The 20,831-nt window shown below is 44.4% G+C and overlaps 2 protein-coding genes across 4 annotated transcripts in view; both read left to right on the top strand.

Moving 5' to 3' along the window:
• Positions 1–12,329, top strand: part of HYDIN (HYDIN axonemal central pair apparatus protein) — a 363,815-nt gene extending 351,486 nt beyond the window's left edge. Inside the window, exons 84-86 of the mRNA XM_078062394.1 lie at positions 4,237–4,467; positions 9,397–9,621; positions 11,340–12,329. Of these exons, the coding sequence (XP_077918520.1) occupies positions 4,237–4,467; positions 9,397–9,621; positions 11,340–11,822 (939 nt within the window). The 3' untranslated portion in view covers positions 11,823–12,329. The remainder of the gene's footprint in view (positions 1–4,236; positions 4,468–9,396; positions 9,622–11,339) is intronic.
• Positions 12,330–15,978: 3,649 nt separating this feature from the next.
• Positions 15,979–20,831, top strand: part of VAC14 (VAC14 component of PIKFYVE complex) — a 100,412-nt gene continuing 95,559 nt past the window's right edge. For 2 of the 3 annotated variants that reach the window (XM_078062994.1, XM_036088092.2), the window contains exon 1: positions 15,979–16,386. In XM_078062994.1, coding sequence (XP_077919120.1) covers positions 16,283–16,386 — 104 coding nt within the window. In that variant the 5' untranslated portion in view covers positions 15,979–16,282. The remainder of the gene's footprint in view (positions 16,387–20,831) is intronic. The other variant, XM_036088091.2, reaches the window with a different exon arrangement.

Below are 20,831 nucleotides of genomic sequence, written 5' to 3'. Positions count from 1 at the left end.
TTACTCAGCCATCAAAAAGAATGAAATCTTGGGGCGCCTGGGTGGCTCAGACGTTGAGCGTCTACCTTCGGCTCAGGTCATGATCCCAGGGTCCTGGGATCGAGCCCCGCATCGGGCTCCCTGCTCCGCGGGAAGCCTGCTTCTCCCTCTCCCGCTCCCCCTGCTTGTGTTCCCTCTCTCACTGTGTCTCTCTCTGTCAAATAAATAAAATCTTTAAAAAAAAAAAAAAAATGAAATCTTGTCATTTGCAATGATGTGGATGAAGCTAGAGAGTATTATGCTAAGTGAAATAAGTCAGTCAGAGAAATACAAATACCATATGATTTCACTCATATGTGGAATTTAAGAAAGAAAACAGATGAACATATGGGAAGGGGGAAAAGAAAAAAAGGAGAGAGGGAAATAAGCCATAAGAGACTCTTAATGATAGAGAAAAAACTAAGGATCGATGGAGGGAGGGAGGTGGGGGATGGGCTAGATGGGTGATGGGATTTAAGAGGGCACTTGTTGTGATGAGCACTGGGTGTTATATGTAAATGAATCACTGAATTCTACTCCAGAAACCAATATTGCACTGTATGTTAACTAAAATTTAATTTTTAAAAAAAGAGCTCCTAAAACAGAAAAACAAGATAATAGAAGGAAGAAAATACTTTCCAAAATAATTGAAGAAAAATTTCAAGGGCTATTTGAAAAAGACTGAGTCTTGTAATTGAAGGGACCCAACAACTTGCCAAATAGGGCGAATGAAAAAAAAAACCTCACATCTAAATACATGAGAACAAAATTGTAGAAAACTGGGATAAAAAAGAAATTCCTAAATGATTCTAGAGAAAGTAAAAGGAAATAATCACAATAACATCAGATTTCTCATGATAACACTGAATACAAGAAACAGTGGAGGGGCACCTTGTTGGCTCAGTAGGTTAAGTGTCTGACTCTTAATTTTAGCTCAAATCATGATCTCTGGGTCATGAGCTTGAGCCCCCGTGTTGGGGTTCACATTGGGCATGGAGCCTGTGAGCCTGCTTAAGATTTTCTCTCTTCCTCTTCCTCTCCCTCTGCCCCACCCCACCCCATCACATGTGCATACATGCATGCTCACTCTCTTTCTCTCAAAAAAAAGGGGGGGGCAGTGGAGTAAGCTATTCATATAACTTAGAGTGATGTTCAATGTAGAACTTTTTCCAAACAAAACTATTACGAGGGCAAAATAAAGACATTTTTAAACATGCAAGGACTCAAAGTAACCTACCCATATATATAATCCATGTTTGAAAGAAGTACTATAAAATTAAAAGTTTTTTAATTAGCAAATTTTAAAAACAAGTAAGTGAATTCAAGAGGAAAACATAAGGATACAATGAACAAAGAATCAAAATTCAATTGATAGGTAATTTCAAATAATTGTTGAAAAGCAATCTGAAATGAATATTTCTTATGACCTCAATATAGGAAAAAGGAAGGGGAGGAATAAAATAAGGCAATGAAAATTTTTTTCTCATTCAGTGGGAAGCAAATGGGGAAATAAAAGATGTTCTTTCATTCACCAGAAGGGTAGGGAAAGAATAAAGATAGTCATAAACTATAGATGTGAACAGAAAAATATAAGTAAATATATGTTTTAAAGTGTTAAGTAAAAATGATGGTGAACGCAGATCACAGAGTCTCTTTACAATAATATGTATTAAAATTACCAATACAAAAGTTTTTTAAAAATCAAAAGTACTTCTTCTGATTATAATGGAGTAACTACTCTTCCCACCATAAATGATCATAAAACTGGACAAAATTTCTGAGGCAAGTCTTCTCAGGCATTGGCAACAGGAGCACAATACTGCAATCCATCAAAGAGAAGAAAAGCTAATGAGATGAATCTCCATAATTGTCCTGGCTCTCTGCCAAGGGACAGTTTCCTGATTGCAGTGCAGTGAGCTGGAGTCTAAGCAAAGCACAGCTGCCCCATTGAACTGACAATGCAGAAATCAGAGTTTGGTGCAGTTGAAATAGCTAGTCTCTACAGGGTGGGAGAGGAGTGGAGGGAGCAAAGCAGGAAGTGGCAGGGTGTTGGGAGGGAAGGGAGACAGAAGTCTGTGTGGGAGTTCCCCTCAAAGTCTTTGGCTGAGAGTTGTCCTGCACATGCACAAAATGAGACTACATGAGATTTGTCAGAGAACAGCTTCCAAAAGAGGTTGATAAAGAAACAAAGATACATTAATCAGTGCTGGGGAACATTGGAGGTTTGACTCGGCCAGATGAAGAGATTGCATTAACATCTCACCAACATCCTAAGGATCCAGTGAAATACCAGAAAGGCCAGAAGAAAGGACCATGCCCTTAGGATAAGTCCTTTTAGGCCCTTAAAAAGCCTAAAACTAAGCAACTACAAGATCTGCAGGAAGGACAAAATTTGGAGATCGAATCCCACCAAGTTGGAAGGTCTTGAGAAACACCTTGAGCTTTCCACAGATCTGCTCTAACAAAGCATAAAACCAAACCTACACAACTTTACGGTGATAAGTCAATAAGTCAATGATTGAACTGCCTCCTAGAATAAAATCAACACTCTTACTAGGAAGATAACAGAATCCAGAATCTCTACAATGATCATCAGCAATGTCCAGTGCACCAGCAGAAATTACTAGATTTGTGACAAAGCAGGGAAATGTGACCCATAGTCAAGAAAAATGTAATCAATGAAAATGGACTCCAGGATGGGCCAGATATTGGATTTAGCAGACAAAGACCTCAAACCAGCTATTATAAACATGTTTAGAACTAAAGAAATCATTTCAAATAATTAAATAAGGACAGATAAGGAATCTCAGCAGAGAAATGGAAAGTATAAAAAAAGAACCAAATGGATATTCTAGAATTAAAATTAAAAATTTCAATAAACTGAAATGAAAGTTTCACTGGATGTTCCTAACAGCAGATTGAATTAAAAGAAAAAAGATTGAATAAAAAGAACCAGAGCCTCACGAACCTGTGAGAAAATACGAAATTTTCTAATACATGGGTAATATGAGTCCCAGAAGAGAAGAAAGTGAGAATGGGGCAGAAAAGTATTTGAAAAAAAAATTATGAAACTTCCCTGATTTGATTTTAAAAATACATATATTTATAGATCCAAGAAACTTGGCAAACCTCAAGCAGGAAAAATACAAAGATAACCATGATATACAAGAAAACCATGTCTGTGCACATCATAGTAAAACTGCTAAGAATCAAAGATAAAGAGAAAAGCTTGAAACAACCAGATATTAAAAAATATGCTACATAGAGGGGACAATAATAAAAATGACCACTGACTTCCCTTCAGATATAATGGAAGCCATCTGCAAAGTGCTGAATTCTATCAACCGAGAATTCTTCATTCACTGAAAATATCCTTTAAAATGGAGATATTTTCAGATAAAAGAACATGAGAGAATTCAATGCCAGCAGACCTGTATCACTGGACAACATGCTAATAAGTATTCTTCAGTCTGAGGGAAAATGATACCCGACAGAAATCTGGGTGTATTGGCAGCAGAAGCTTATCATGCCAGTCGCAGGGGTGAGGGGACAATGTAGTGCAGTGGCAAGGGTGGGCTCTGGAGTCAGTTCAGCCTTGTTCAAGTCCTGGCTCTGACACTTCTCCCTGCATGTGACCTTGGCAAGATATTTAACTTTGCTGTACTTCAGTTTCCTTGGGGAAAAAAAAAAGAAAGAACCAAAACAAAACCAAACGAAAGAAAGAAAGGAAACAGTGAGGGGAATAATAATACTGCCTACAAGTTGTATACATTAAACAAGTACTTCTCGTGCCTGGCACACAGTAATCATTGATTAAATGTTAGATGCTGTCATTACCATTAATAGTATTATTGTCGATTCCAGCAGCAACTGGCATAGGAGTGAAGCCCACTACAGCATGAAGCTCTTAAGGTCTTGCTTGTTCTCTCCGGGGCCAGCTAGCAGTCCCCTGGGACACCTTCACCTTCAGCACTAGACAGTGCTGCTCTGGCCTCTTCTGAGCAAACCGGGCTGTTCCATCAGCTCTCACCTGGGAGGAGCCAGAGCGGAACTCCGCAGGAGAAAGGCTGGCTGGTGGGGGTGCAGACAGGGTGGGAGTGCCGATGTCAGCCTGGCACCTGGGCTTCATGCCCGCAGGCAATGCTAACAGAGAGAAGGAGCCCCTCTGCTAACCCCCCTCCTCTGCCCTACTTCCTCCCCCTCTCCCTGCCAACCCAGGTGATCTTCCGAAATGAAGTGACCAATGAGTTCTTACACTACATGGTGAGTTTCAGGGTCATCCCTTCAGGCATCATCAAAACCATCGAGATGACGAGCCCCGTCCGGCAGAGCACATCAGCCTCCATCAAGCTGGAGAACCCCCTGCCCTATTTGGTGACCTTCTCCACGGAATGCAGGGTGCCTGACATCAGCCTGCCCTCCCAGTTTGTGGTGCCTGCCAACTCCGAGGTACGGCCCCGGCTACCAGTGGCCCCTGATATCTGTGACAGAGGCTCTGCCCATGGGGGGGGGGGGTTGCCTCCTTGAGTTTGGGCCAGCCCTGACAGTGGTTGGGAAGGCAGGGGACGGTCCCTCAATCACACCCCTGATCTCCCCTTTCCCCTTCTGCCCGAGTCCTCACATGAACACGGGCATATGAGCGCTTGGGTTCAGACATATAAAAGGGACTTACTTATTAATTATGAAGCCTTGCCTCTGTCATATGCTTGTTTGCTTTGTTCAAATTGAAACTATTTTTGTTTTTTGCTAATTATAAAGGTAACGTAGAATATATGTGGTGAAAAGGAAAGCAAGGGACATAGCGTATCGAGTGAATAGCACGTGCACCGTCATGCACATAACGCTTGCTTATGCACAGACCCCTTCAGGAAGGATGCACAAGATACTTGTGCCCCGCTGGGAAGATATAGCCTGAAATTCTGAGCTGATGTGGCGATGAACTTTCTTTTGACTCTTTTCACTTTATGGCTCCAAACTCTCACTGTCCAGATTCCATCAAAACCCCTTCTGTTCCTCCAACTTGAGCCCACCCACTTATTCCCTGTGCCCACTTGAGCTCTTCCTTCCCCTTCAGAACCCAAAATTCTTTTTGTTCCTCAGAGAGTCTCCATGCCCTTCATTTTGTCTTTATATTTTTCATCATGAATTATAAAAATCCATGCAGAAATGTATAACATATATATATATATACATATAATGTATTAAAACATGTTTACTTAAACAACTATGAAGGAAATATCTGTATAACTAATACCCAGGCCAGGACATAAAAAATTGCCACCACCCCAGAAACCTGTCTCCACTTGCAGTACTGTCCGTCACCCCTAAAAGTTACCACTGTCCTCATTTTGTAATAATTTCTTGCTTTTAAGCCATACGGTTTAGATTGGCCTGGTTTTGAACTTTATCCAAAAGAAATCATATAAACATTCTTCAGCGTTTTGTGTCTTTTGCTCAACATCGTGTGTCCTGATGGTCATCACGTTGATGCACGCAGCTGAGGTTCATTCATCCCCATCCCTGTAGAATATCCATTCCATCATACAGCTATACCACAATTTAGATATCCATTCTACTGCGGCCAGACGTCTGTGTTGGTTTCAGCGTTTGGCTATCATGCTGTGGACCTCACCACAGAAGTGCCTTCCTGATGCACACGGCGTGTGTTTTCCACAGCATGTGCCGAGGAGGAGAATCACCAGGTCACAGGGTGTGCATGCCTGAACTGCCAACCAGGAGATAACCTCCAGTCAGTAATGAGAGTTCACCAACTTTTGGCATTGTCACATTTTTAAAGGTTTACCAATCTGATAAAACTTGGGATCAACTAATAGCTCCTTGTGATCTTAATTTACCTTTTTACAAATGGATTGACTTCAGTTGGTTAATAGTCTGTGCAGGAGATCTGCCTCCATGCTCCTGAGTGAAAATGGACCAGTTTTCCTTTCTTGTACTCTTTGTCCAATTTGAGCATCAGCTCTGCCTGCAATAGAAAAAGAATTGGGGATTTATCTGCTTTCTCGATTCCGTGAAAAAGCTTATAAAAGATTGAAGTTATGTCTTCCTTGAACTCACAGATGAAATCACTGAGCCCTGGTGTTTTCTTCTGGGGAAGATTCTCTGCTACTGACTTGATTCCTTTCATAAGTTATTAAACTATTTAGATTTTCTGTTTCTTCCTGAATCAGTAACAAGAGCGTGGATGTTTCATCTGTATATTCAAAATATTGGCACAACATTGTTAATATCCTCTTACTACCTCTTCTATGTGCTGTCCTTTTCTCATTTCTAATATTGGTTATTGTGCCTTCTCTTTCTTGATCTGTCTTGTTAGAGGTTTCTCAGTATTATATCTTATATTCAAAGAGACATCTTTTGGTTTTGTTGGTACTCTTTATTGTATGTTTGTTTTCTAGTTGCTTGATTTCTACTTTTAATTATTTCCTTCTTTCTGCTTCCTGTGGGTTACTGGTGCTTTATCTAATTTCTAAGATGAGTGCTTAGTGCATTTACTTCTAGTCTTCTCTATTTTCCCATACACACATTTAAGACTGTAAGTCCCCCTCTTAAGTGCTGCTTTAGCTGCAGTGTACAAACTTTTATATGCAGCATTTTTTATCATTAAGTTCAAAAATGTTCTAACGTTCATTATTATGAATATTTCTTTTTTGACTCATGGGTTATTACAAGTGTTTCCTAATTTCCAAACGTATGGATTTTTCTACATGTTGTTTTTTAAATTATTTTGTGGTCCTTATATTCCACATTATTTCAGTCCTCTAGAATTTGTTTAGACTTGCTTATGGCCCAGTATATGATCTTATTTTTTTTTAATCCTCCATTTATTTTTAAAAAGCATGTGTTTGCCATTTGGTGTTAATTCTCTGATATTTTGGTCTACTTGTTTGGTCAGATTTAAGAGAGTATGTTAAAGTCACTGTGATAGGGGATTTGTCTGTTTGTCCTTGTAGTTCTGTCATGTTTTTGCTCTATATACTTTGAAGCTCTATTACTAGTTAAATTAAAATCATAATATCCTTCTGATGATGTTATATTAAGACCTGATCATCTCACATTCCTGTTCTTCAAGAGTATCTTGGCCATTCTTGGCCCTTTGCATTTCCATATAAATCAGCTTGTCATGTTCCTCCAAAAAAATTAAATAACCTATTAGGATTTTGATTGGATTATTTTAAGAATGTATTAGCTGCCAAATTACCCTAAAAATTAGCAACTTAAAACTGTAAGCATTTATTATCTACACAGTTTCTGAGGTCAGAAATCCAAGAGCAGCAGCTTCGCTGGGTGGTTTGGGCTGAGGATCTTTCCTGAGGATGTAGTCAGTTGTCAACCAGGACTCCGGGCACTTCAAAGGCTTGACTGGGGCTGGATAACCTGCTTCCAAACTCACTCGTGGTTTTTGGAAAGACCTTCGTTCCTTGCTGGCTGTTGGCTGCAGGCTTCAGTTCCTCACCACGTACACTTCTTCCTAGAGCTGCTTTCATCATGACAGCTTGCTTCCCCTAGAGCGAGTGACCTAAGAGAAGCAGAGAACAAAGGAGAGAGAGCATGCGCAAGACAGAAACCACAGGCTTTTCCTCTTAATCTCAGAAGTGATATGCCGTCTCTCTGCCATATACTAGGGGTCACACAGACCAGCCCTGGTACAACATGGGAGAGGATGACCCACTGGGGGCCATCTAGGAACTGCAGAACGATGTTGACTAGAAAGGCGATAGACAGCATCCTTGCCTTTTTCCTAATCTTGAAGGGAAAGCTTTCAAAGTTTCACCATTTATTATGTTTATTTTGGGTTTCTTATAGATACCCTTTATCAAATTAAGGATGTCCCCTTCTATTCCTAGTTTGCTAAGAGCTTTTTTTAAAACTCCATGAATGGATGTAGTTTTATCAAATGCCTTTACTGCATCTATTGAGATGGTCGTATCATTCTTCTCCTTTTAATCTCTCAATGTAGCAACTGATTGGCAGTTAAATGTTAAACCAGCCTTTCATTCATGGAATAAACCCATCTTTGTCATAAAACACTTTCTTCTTTATATATTGCTGGATTAGCTGGATAACATTTTTATTGGGCACTTTGTATGTATGTTTGGGGCAGGGAGGACTGGCATCCAGTTTTCTTTTCTCCTATTAGCCTTGTTTGATTTTGATATCAAAATCATGCTACCTGAAGTGGGTTCCCTCCTTTTCTCTTCTTTGGGAGAATTTGTGGAATACTTAGATTATCTAATAGAACTTACAATTAAATCTTTATGGTCCTGGTATTTTGTTAAGAGAAAACTTTTTTACTACTGCTTAAATCTCTTTAATGGTTAGAGAACTACCTAGGTTTTCTTTATCTACTTGAGTCTGGTTTTGTTAGTTATATCTTTCATACATTTTCCCATTCTCATCTAATTTTTTTTTAATTGTGGTAAAATCATCTAAATGCGTATACTCTATTCTTTTCTGTTAAACATCTACAACAACTTTAACAATATCCTCTTTTTATTCCATTTTTCAATGAGAAGAACTAGTTCTTCTTAAAAAAGATACTATACCTACTCATAATAAAAACAAGATTTTAACTATACAAAAGTATATGGAAGAGAAAATGAAAGTCCCCAAATCCCATTTCCTTCAGCCTAAGATAACTACTGGTAACAATTTGAAATACATCCTTGCTGTCTCTATTCTATACCTGCAAAGACATAATCTTCTCCATAAAAATGGGCACATGCTTTATATACATTTATGGAACGTCCTTCCTTTGACTTACAATATCATCAACACCTTTCATGGCAATGCTTATAGCTCTGCCTCTTCCTTTCTAATGGCTACATACTATTTCACCAAAGTGGGTAAACTATGATTTATTTAGCCGAGTTCTTACTGCTCAACTCATTTGAATTGTTTCCCTTATTTTGTTATTATAAGTCATACTCTTGGTTCTTATTTTGTTTTGCCATGGGCGATAATAGAAGGAGGAGAAAATCTTTCCCAGTTGAAGGTAGAACCCAGGATGCTGTTCTGAGATTGGCTAAGAGCAAAGAAAGAGCTGCTTGACCTTCAGCCCTCCTGCTGGCAACACTCACCCCCATCGCCATAAGTCTGTGTTTCTCAAGAGAAGATCTAATACCTTTTAGATTCAAAAAGATTCCAGATATATAAATACCTCTAGGGTATTTCTAGGGAAAGCCGGAAGGGATACAGAGGAGAAAAAGGGCTATTTGGACAGAGATTCCCTGGGCTCGAGATCAGTGTGAGCATTTGCTGTGAAGCAGCATTTCTGCCACCAACCTACTCTGAGGTCACTGGGTAGCAAGGGATGGGTTGGACTCTTGGCATCATGGGAGCCTCTGTCTTCTCTTGCAGGGCACATTCTCATTTGAATTCCAGCCCCTGAGAGCTGGAGAAACCTTTGGGAGACTAACGCTGCACAACAGTGATTTGGGTTACTACCTGTATGAGCTCAGTTTGAAGGCCACGCCAGCACTGCCTGAAAAGCCCATCCACTTCCAGGCCATTCTTGGCAGCGGTCAGAGCATCTTTGCCAAGTTCACCAATTACACCCGGCAGAAGACAGAATACTACTGCAGGGTGAGTAGCCACTGTCCCACGCTCTGCCCTTCCCTTGCCAGAAGTCTGAGCTTAAAAATAATAGGAGGAGGATACAGGGGGTGCAGAAATATGAAACTCAGAGGGAGTCAAGGGCTTCATCTAGCCTGGAAACTCCCAGCTAGAAACAGCATCAGGCCTGGCTTCTTCCTTACAGACTCAATCTTAACAAGCTGGGGTAGAGGTGGGGAGAGTTTTGCTTCCCACAGCATGTACAGCGGTCACTAGAAGAGACAGTAGGCCCGAGACCAAGGGCATCCTGACGCTGTCATCGATTACAGGCGGGGAGTATATCATCCCCCTCTTTGGAGTGGCTCTGCCCCCGAAGCCCCAAGGTCCCTTCCTGATCCGGGCAGGGTACAACATCGTCATCCCCTTCAAGAACATTTTCTATCATCCAGTCACCTTCTCCTTCATTGTGGAGAACCCAGTCAATGAGTATAGGCTGTGAAATCCAACAGCCTTGGATTTGAACCCTGGCTTCACCACTTACTCTTTGAATACTTTACTAAAGCTCTCTAACCTTTTCTAGAAATGGTAATAATACCCCAACCTCACAGGATTGCTCTGAGGCCTTTAAAAGATGCATACAAAACTGTTTCCTTAGAGCCTAGCTCATAGTACATGCTTCATATATGTTACCTATTATATAATTTGGAATCCAGGTTTAACTACTGAAACAGAAACCCAAAATAACAACAAAAATAAAAGTTACTCTTCTGTCAGATAACAGTGTGAACATAAGCAGTTTGGGCTGGAATGGTAGCTCCATGACATCAGGTATCCAGACTCCTTCTATCCTGAGGCTCTTCCCTCTGTAGAGACTTGCTTTGGTCCACAGGGACCAAGACGGCTGACCATGATGTCTGCATTCCAGCCAGCTCCAGGGGGGATGGCGGGGAGCTATATTTATCCCTTCCACTCACATTCCCTTGAACAAAATTGTGTAAGACCACATCTAGCAACAAGGGGAGCTAGGAGGTGCAGCCTCCACACTGGGTTCCATGGCTAGAGTCAAGAGGCACGGGCTCTTGATCAGTCATATCAGTCAGGAGAAGCTAGGTTATGCTATAGTAACAAACAGCCCCGATATCTCGGTGGCTTAAAACAACCAAGGTTTGTCCCTCATTTGTGCTACCTATCCAGTGAGGGTCAGCAGGGGACTCTGTTCATCACAGCCATTCAGGGATCCAGGCTGAAGGGCCACCGCCAGCTCAGACGTCTCAGGTCATAGTGCCAGAGGGGTGAAAAGATCCCAAAGAGCCTTGCACTGACAAGCGAGTGCCCTAGTGTGGAAGTGACCCCTTTCACTTCTGCTCAAAACTAACTGTCGAGAACTAGACCCCCCCCATCCATGAGGAGCCAGAGTGTTCAGCCTTTCATGGGTGTGGGAGAAGAGAAGAGCCAGATAGGGGGGCCACTAGTGAAGGCCACACTTCTGTAACCCTGCTTGGTACATCTGGGCAAGTCATTTAACATCTCTTGGCCTCGATTTCTTTGTAGCAAAATGGGTATAATAATTAGTATTACCTACTCTTCAAGGGACTTATAAGTGCACAACTTCTAATGACCTGCCCAGCCTCACACAAACGTAGGTTACTTGATGTCCGAGAGCGGGTGGGCGGGCGGGGGATGGGCCCGAGCTGCCCGTGTGCTCTGTGGGATCCCTTGTGAACCAAGTGCATTTCTTCCTCTTTCAGACCGACTGTCAAGACTTCCACACGGAAAAGATCATTAACGCAGCCCCAGGGGCTCAAGGAGGCACGGAAGTCAGTGTGGAGGTCTATTTTGAGCCCAGCCACCTGGGCGAGACCAAGGGCATCCTGACGCTGTCATCGATTACAGGCGGGGAGTATATCATCCCCCTCTTTGGAGTGGCTCTGCCCCCGAAGCCCCAAGGTCCCTTCCTGATCCGGGCAGGGTACAACATAGTCATCCCCTTCAAGAACATTTTCTATCATCCAGTCACCTTCTCCTTCATTGTGGAGAACCCAGCCTTCTCTGTTCGTGCTGTAGACTCCGTGCGGCCCAAGAAGATCAACAATATCACCGTCTCCTTTGAAGGAAACCCGTCAGGCAGCAAAACGCCCATCACCAGCAAGCTGATTGTGTCTTGTCCTCCCAGTGAAGGCAATGAAGCAGGTGTTAAATGGGTTTATTACCTGAAGGGAATCACCCCTTAGTGGTAACTAAGGTCAGCTACATCAATGGAAAGCCATCTCCTCAACCTTAGAATCTATGTATTATTCTACCCTGGCGAAGAACAGAGAAAATAGTCAGAATTCTACAGCTACTGTTTTATCTCCTCCTTCAATTATCGCGGCACTTATTTCCATATTATATGCATTCCAAATATATATATATGAAATATATATATATTCCATATTACACATGGTAACTACAAAAAAAAAAAAAAAAGCTATGTTGCACTTCACAAGGGCAAGTCCCTGAATTTAGTTTCTAATCATATCCCCAAAGCTCAAGGAATAATCCCCATTTTTAATAAGATGACATAGATATCACACTCATGACCTCCTATCAGATAGCACTTAGCGCATGACACTGGACCCCCACAGTGCCTTTTAAAAATCCATAATGGTTTAAAGAGCTCTTAGACATGACTCTCTTTTGATATGATATTTTATTCTGCTTTCACGTAAAAGCCAAATAAGACACTATTTTCAAAATGATAATGGATGACACCTGCACCATTATTGCAGGGCCAGGGGCCGGGGATGATCCCTCCATCTCTGAATCCTGTATCTGTTCCCCACAGAAAGTTCTCGCTGAAGGCCGGGTCCCGGGGAAATGCGGAGCCCCCAGGCCCCCACTCCCAAGCCCAGCCCTGTGCAGAGCAGTCAGCGTGTAGGACAGCGATTCCCTCCCTGTCTGCACGTCCCAATCGGCCACTTCTGCTCCAGACCCTTCCACCTCACATTCTGATTTAATTAGTCTGGGCAGGGATGTGGGCATCCTTTTCTCTTCCAAACTGGTACAGCAGTGTTGAGAACCAATGCTGCAAGTCCTACACCCACCTGGCCATTAATGCTGCAACGGAGTCAGGGATCTACTTCCAAGGGAGGACCACACCGCAATCTGATGTGGTTAAACTGCAGCCATTCTGTATGTACAGGAAGGGTGAGGTCTAAGTCAGTGCCTTTCTTAAGAGGGAAAGCACGAGGGAAGCACCACCTCCAAGGAGGAGTGGGATATCTGCCTTAGCCCAGACTCTGGCCCTGGGTCCTGCAACGTGTATTAATAGGACCACTTAAAAAAATAATTATAATAATAGGACCACTTACCTGTTGGCGCCACCTGATGAAATGAAGATGATCGCGACCAGCCCTGGAGTGGATTTGCTTCTGCACGCTCACGCCTGAGGGTCCCCTGTCGCCACCTCCTCCCCCCTCGGCATCCCCAACAGCCTACCTGCGAGAGAGGGAGAAAGCATGAAAGGAGATGACGAGTGCTCCCAACAGGGGGTTCTGAAGAATGGTCCCTGGCCCAGCAGCTGCAGCATTCCCCAAGGAATGCATTAAAAATGCACATCCTCAAGGCACACCCAGACCTGCAGAGTCAGAAGCTCCAGGGGTGTGGCCCAGCAACCCTTATTGTGTTTTAGAGGTCTTACGTCTTAAAACACATAAACCTTATGTGTTTTAAGAAGCCCTTACTGCTTTTTAGAGGTGTGGTTTCCTGTTTGTTTTTTTAATGGAGGGAGATTCTTCTCATCCTTTTGTACCTCCCCCCCAACTCTCAGCCCAGTAGACCCTGCGCTCAGCTAAAGTATTTGCAGACCTACACGTAATTGTCGATCTGCGGAACCACTAAAGATGCTGTTAACGGACATAAGGCAAAAACTAGATGCAGATTTTCCAGATGGTTAAATGAGCAAAGAGCACACCGCGCAGCCATCCGAGAGGATGCGGAGATCAATGAGCACGCGCTACGACTAGCAAACACCCAGAGTCTGATGAAAGCAGAGCTTTTCAACTTTTATTATCTACCGAAATCACCCAGAGGGCTTGCTACCCCACAGGCCGTCAGGCCCCATCCTCAGAGGGTCTGATTTAGTAGCTTTAGTTTGCGTTTCGGCCAGGTTCCCCGTGAGGCCGTTGCTACGGGTCCGAGGAGTGCGGTGCCCAGCACAGCTGTGAAGCCGCAACTGCCTTGCCCCAGCACCAGCTGGGACGGACGTGCTAGGGGTGCAGGATCTGGGGCTGTCCCAGACCTCCTGGATCAGCGTGTGCATTTTAAGGCATCTCTAGGGGATGATGTGCACTCTGCAGCTAAGAGCGGTTGCCTTAAAGGCAACTATGGAAGCTGAGCCTTTGTGGGACCCACAGCCCTGCTGCTCTCCAGGAGGACCCCAGACCCTGGCCACTTCCCAAGTGTCACCAGCAGCCAAGTGGTGCCGGGTGGCCAGGGCCAATTCCCCTACCTCAGCCCTACTCCAGCTCTCCCTAAGCCACTGAGTCTAGAGCCCAAAGCCTCCTGGTCTGGAGTGAGGAAGCAGGCCTTCTCCCTGGGACCGAAGCTCAGCTCAGACCCTGCCCCAGCAGGAACACCTCTCCAGGAGGACTTGAGATGTGATACATCTCTTCTCTTGAGGTCCTTCTCATACTTCCTCCACCTCAAAAAGACAATAACAAAATTGTTTCATTTTGGCAAACCTGGGATTGCCAAGTACTTCACCAGAGGCCTGGGGGAGAAGCTTGGTGAAAATGAACACTCTGACACAAGCTAGTGGAAATTTCCCTCTAAGGATACATTCTCAGCAAAGCAGACCACCTAGCCTAGAAGTGTCTGAGTGTGGCCGGCCTGGCCAGGACTGGTCACCAGGGTCAGAGGAGTGAGCACGTGGAGAAGGCAACGGTGGCCTTGGGCTTTCTTAACCCCACAGCCAGTCCAGGAATGCATAAATAACCTTAATTAGTTGGCATTTTCCAAGAGCTCAGAGAATTATTAAGGCCTCATCTGATTAGGTTGGACCCACCCGGGATAATCTCCCTTTTTATTTACTAAAGTCAACTGATTAGGGACTTTACATCTACAAATTCCCTTCTGCTATATAACATAACTGTTGGAGTGACAGTCCACTGTATTTACAAGTCTTGTTCACACTCAAGGGGAGGGGACTATACAGGGTAAGTACCCAAAGGGATGGGAATCTTGGGGGCCGTATTGGAATTCTGCCTACCACACCCCCTCACTTGTGTCCCATAGATTCTGATCTTTGGATTGAGGATAAGACTCTATTTTCAACTTTGTTGTCAGATTCACATGCATACTTTTCACTCATTAGAAAAAGTACCGTCATGTATTATGCTCATATTTAATACTCTTTGGGCTCCACTGTGGTCCAGCCTTTGTCCTAAGATCTCTGTCTACTATGGAAGCTTACAATAAGGAACTCTGTCTGATGCATCTGCCTGTTAGCCACAATACATCCATAAAGTGCTTTTAAAATTTTGCCACATTAAAAAAAAAAAATACAAAAAAACAAAAAACAAAAAACCTAGCCCTCTAAGGTATTCAAGCACGATAAACACACTCTCCTGAGTCCCAAATGGTGGGGAGACAGCCACTGTTGGTACCTGAGATTTTTAGGTAGTAGACAGGTAGTATTGTTTTTAATTAAGAATTTATTTTAGGGGTGCCTGGGTGGCTCAGTTGTTAAGCGTCTGCCTTTGGCTCAGGTCATGATCCCAGGGTCCTGGGATTGAGCCCCGCATTGGGGTCCCTGCTCTGCAGGAAGCCTGCTTCTCCCTCTCCCACTCCCCCTGCTTGTGTTCCTGCTCTCGCTCGCTCGCTCTCTGTCAAATAAATACATAAAATCTTTTTAAAAAAATGTAAAAAAGAATTTAATGTTTTAAAAACATATGTAACTATTCACAGCCATGATTTTAGCACATAAGACTAAAGTAAGATTTTTGAAAGTAAGTTGGTTTGAGAAACAATTTTTTTTACAGTACAGGTGGTTAGAATATGGCGAAACTAACGACGGTATTACTCCAATTTGGGGAACATTGCCACATGCAAAACTGGTGACTAAATAGTAAATGAACTAATGGATTCAATAAGTATAAGTTATGCTAAGTAAGTCAGGCTCCATGAGACCCTTCGTGCTCCCAAACGTACACAGAAGCCCACCACGCGCCTTGCCAACCACGTGCGGGCACTTGAGTGCACGGGACACGCGCCCCACACACCCCATCTCGAACCACACGGGGGCGTGAGGGGAGGAGGTGGAGCCTTGTGGGGGCGTGGACAACCCACCTGCAGCCTGCGTGCGGGGGCGTGGCTGGCGAGGGGCGGGTCCTCGCGGCGGAAGGCGGAAGCGGCTGCAGAGTCACGTGATCCGAGTAATATGGCCGCTGCCCCTTGAGCACTGCCGGTGCCGGGCGGGAGCGGGTCGCGTAAGCCGTTGGGAGGCCGGGAACAGGTGTGCGGGGGCTAGGTCCAGGCCCGGGTTCCGAGACGGCGCGAGGCGGCGGAGCGAGGCAGGCAGGCCCAAGGCGGCGTGGTCCATGAGCCGGCGCCGCAGGCAGCGCGGAGCCGCAGACTCCCCCGGCCCCGGCGCCGCCCGGGCAGCCGCGGGCTGAGGAGTCGCGGGGCTCCGGGGAGCGCCCGAGCTGCCACCATGAACCCCGAGAAAGACTTCGCACCGCTCACGCCCAACATCGTGCGCGCCCTCAATGACAAGCTTTACGAAAAGCGGAAGGTGGCAGCGCTGGAGATCGAGAAGTAAGACGCCGGCACCTGGGTTTGGGCGTGGGGACCAGAGCCAGGACCCCGCCCTGGCTGCGCAGGGCTCCTGCTCTTTGGGGGGACTCTTCACGCCTTTCCAGCCAGTTTTAGGCCCTCAGAGCAGCGCAGGAGAATAGGAGTCCTAGCTTTGCTTTTGACGGGCTGTATGACTTGGGCCAAGTTCTCTAACCGCCCTAGTGCCCCAGAGGACTGCCGTGCGAATAAAGCGACAAAGCGTTATGTGTAGTGCTATAGCACAGTGTCTGGCACACGGCTTGTCTTCCGTGTGGACTCCATCAAAACCTGCAAATCAGAGAGGGGCCTCTGTGATGGGAGGGAAGTGGGAAGCATAAGCATATGCTAATGATGTTGACCTGCCTCATTTCTTACCCAGCTTCTGAGAAGTGAAAGGGACTGTTGAGTGACCAAGTGGAGAAATCAGGTCCGAAATCTCAAGACTCAGAGGGCTGTTTATTTTATCTCTGCCGTATCACCCTTCCCTGCAGGTGGAAGGAATAATCTGACCTTTCTTACTTCTACAGTCTTACTATATGTATGTGTAATGATGATCTGACTTTTTGCTTTATTTCCCAATGTACAAAACAAGGTGTTCAACTAGGAATGTTTCATTCATTAAGATTTTCTGCTGTTATTTTACATTTGTTTTTTGTTTTTTTTCCAGTCAAATCTTTGTGATAAAGTCAGGTGGGTGGGTGATTTCAAAAAAAGCGGAAAGAATCAGGCTGTGAAATTTGGAAGAATGCCAGACTGGGAGTCAGGACACATGGATTGTAGTCCTCCCCTCTCCAGTAGGATAGCCACTGGCCCTGCGTGGCTATTTATGCATAAATTATTAAAGATAAAATAAAAATTTTAAATCAAGTTCCTCAGTCACACTACCCATACTTCAGATGTTCAGTAGCCACATGTGGCTGTTGGCGACCGTAATGGGAAGTACAGGTCTTAGAACCTTTGCATCACTGCAGAATGTTGGACAGCTCCAGTCCAGTCCATGGTGTGATACTCATTCTTTGACCTTGGGCAGATTGCTTCACTCAGGGTTTCTTAACCTCAGCATGATGGACATTTTGGGACAGATAAGTCTTGGTTGTGGTGGGCTGTCCTGTGCATTGTAGGATTTTTAGCAGCATCATTCATCTCTACCCAGTAGATACCAATAGCTCTCCATCATTTGTAACAACCAAAAATGTCTCCAATGTCTCCAAATGTCTCCTGGGAGTGCAAAAAATCACCCCAGGTGAGACTCACTGCCTTAACGGCTTTTGGTTTTCCTTTCCTCCTCGCCTAAAGGGTTTGGACTGTGTTAAGAGGACCCTCTCATTCAGCACTAACATTCAGTATGTCCCAAACCACCTAGCTGCTTCTCTCATCAAGCACCACTTTCTTGTCTGCTCTATTTCCATACTTCTGCTTGTTTATGCCCTGGCTATTGCTAATGCTAGCAAGTCTTTTTTTTTTTTTAATTTTATTTTATTATGTTAATCACCATACATTACATCCTTAGTTTTTGATGTAGTGTTCCATGATTCATTGGTTGTGTATAACACCCAGTGCTCCATTCAATACGTGCTAGCAAGTCTTAAAGATGAGTATCACTGTACTGAGTAGGAGACTTAGAGCTGATGTATCGACATGGCTCCATGTCCATGGGTTTTATTGGCTCTGAAGCTACATTGACACCTGATTTTGGCCGTCACCCAGTCTGTTCTCAGGAATGTCTGATTTTCCTCATAGCTTGAATCATCTGTTGAGTCCTTGAATAGAGGTGTTCATCTCAGCATTACTGTTGCCTTGAGCATAGCACGTGTAAGTGCTCTCACTCTGCAGGCTGTGCTGTTAGGGTTTTGTCTTTAAGGGGGTTCTTTTTTTGTATTCGACATTGCCCTTGATTTGTGGAATTCAGAGAAACCTAGGGACTTAACTAGACTATGGACTCCTTAAGAGCAGAGACCCTGCTTTATCTTCAGCACTTGACACAGCATTTGACAGTTGGTGTCTTAATGAGTGAATGACCATACATTTTTGGTGGGGAAGTAACATTGCAGTCTAAGGACTTTGCTGCCCAAAAGTGTAGCCCACAGACCAGCAGCGTCAGGATCACGTGGGAGCTTGTTAGAAAGAGATTCTCCAGCCTCACCCCCGACCTCTGGATCAGAATCTGCATTTTGATAAGATCCGTGGGTGATTTGTGTATACATTAAAGTCTGAGAAGCACTGGTATAGAGGGCCCTAATCTGTTTCTAGCCTTCTTCAGCCATATTTGGAATGAGGAGTGCCCAGTTTGATATTTTCCTCAATGTATGTATCACAAATTGCTTAGGGATAATGACTTATTTGTGCTTCACCAAAGAGCTTTCTGGTGTCTCTGCTTATGAAGACACTAATCCTGTTTTATCAGGACTACAGGCTTATGACCTCATTTAACCTTAATTACTTTCCTGTAGACCCTGTCTCCAAACACAGTCACAGTGGGGTTTAGAGCTTCAACATGCAAATTTTGTGGGGACACAATTCAATCCATAACAGTAATCATTTAAAAAAAAATGATCATGTGTAAAGCACTATCTGCCTGATTTGGGGAAAGGAGGGTAAGGAAGCCTCCCTTCATTTGGTCATTGCACACCCCTTATCTCTTTATTTTGCATGGCTTCAAAATACGAGCTAGGTGGTGGCATTTCACAGACGAGGAAACAGAAGCTCCTTGAGGTTGAGTACTCTTCCCAAGGTCTCATAGCTAGAACCTGGATAAAAAACCCAGGTTCTTCTGTCTCAAAAAGCTTCCCCACTACAGTGAAGAGCACATATATTTAATAAAGGAAGTTTCATACTCAAGCATTTCCATGGTTCTTTTAACTGCCACTTTTGGTTTTCCAGAATCATCTGCTCAGTTGGACAGAGCCAGTGATGCATATGGTTTTCCAGTGAAGGATTAAAATTCATAAGAGAAGGGCGTTTTTTCTTGATGAGAGGACTCTCAGACACTAAAAATGCAGAGATGTGAATGCTGGCTCAAAAGAACCTTGAACTCTAGAATCTCCAGAGCAGGCTGGGTTAAGTGACCTAAGATCTGATCGCTAAATACGTGAGCCTGCTGTGCACAGTCCTGGAGAGCTTTTCCCTCCACAGCCTCCCGCCAGCATGCCCACACAGTTTGCTAAAGGATAAGGCACTTAGGCTAAGATTTTAGAATGGCTGTCAGGTTTGGTGGGCTCTCGATTTCAGGGGATACAGTCATTGATCAGTCCTGATGAAAAGGTTGGTAAGATCCCGGGCTCTGCTCTCCAGGAGAGTGTAGTGTGGAGGAGAAATGCTAGGAGGCCCTCGGGTAACTGCAGGGGTTGCTCGCTCTGCTGGGGGTGCCATGCCCCACACTCTGGTGGCAGGGCCCCCCCACTGCAGGCTCAGAGAGACAGCGCCCTTCATGGTAACCAGGGATGGACTCAGTGCCTGGTGTTCCAGAAGCCAGTAAATGTAGGGTGCCCAGGCCATGCCCCTGAGAACATCAGAGCCCAAGTTGGGGAGGGTGGTTGTGGGATAATGTGCCCTTTGCCTGCCGGGGAGGGGGCAGGGATCCTTGGCACTCTGTGATCAGATAGAGGTTAACTGTTGAGTTTGACCTGGCTCTAGAGCCTACCCTCTCGCTGCTGCAAGGAGACACTGTTTATCACCAGTGCCTGAAGGCAAGTGTGGGTCAGAATTCCGCCCAGCCCTGCTGGATGGAAGTAGCGGTGGGGCCCTCCACAGACTGCTCAGTCTAGGGGTTACAGACCCGTAGCTAGGGGCTGTGTCCTGCTGGTAGACCTGTTTGGGTTGGTCTGAATTGCAAGGTGTTTTAAATTGAGAAATTTCATAGTGAAGCTCAGGTTTTGGCTTCTCTTAAGGAATGGGAAGTGTGTCTCTGTGGGGCCCACCGTCCCACATAACAGATAAGGGGGACCTAGGGGCCTGCCTTCCGGCCAGGACATGGGCTCCCCAGTTTGCTTCCTGTATTGGCACTTTCACCACAGCCTTCCTCCCTTGTCCTGCCTTGTATCTCCTGCTTGGCCCCTGTCAGCATGTGAGTCTGTGACCTCAGGTTTCATTCCTCTGTGCCTCAGTTTCCTCATCTTAAACACAAATGCACCTTGAAAACATTAGGCTAAGTCACGAAGGGCCATGTGTTTGATTTATATGAAAATTTCACTTCTATGAATTATCTAGAATAGGCCAATTCAGAGAGAGAAAGCAGATTAGTGGTTGCCTAGGGCTTAAGGGATGGGATTTGGGAACATGGGGAGTGACTGCTAATGGGTACACAAAAAACTACTGAACCGCACGCACTGAAAGAGTGAATTTATGGTATGTGAATTACAGCAATTAAAATAAGAGTAGTGTTTTATTGCAATGTGAGGGAAGCACTCATGAAGTGGTCACAGTTATTG

Source organism: Halichoerus grypus, chromosome 15 (genome assembly GCF_964656455.1).
Source record: "Halichoerus grypus chromosome 15, mHalGry1.hap1.1, whole genome shotgun sequence".
Lineage (NCBI taxonomy): Eukaryota > Metazoa > Chordata > Mammalia > Carnivora > Phocidae > Halichoerus > Halichoerus grypus.
This window is presented reverse-complemented; position numbering and strand designations above follow the sequence as displayed.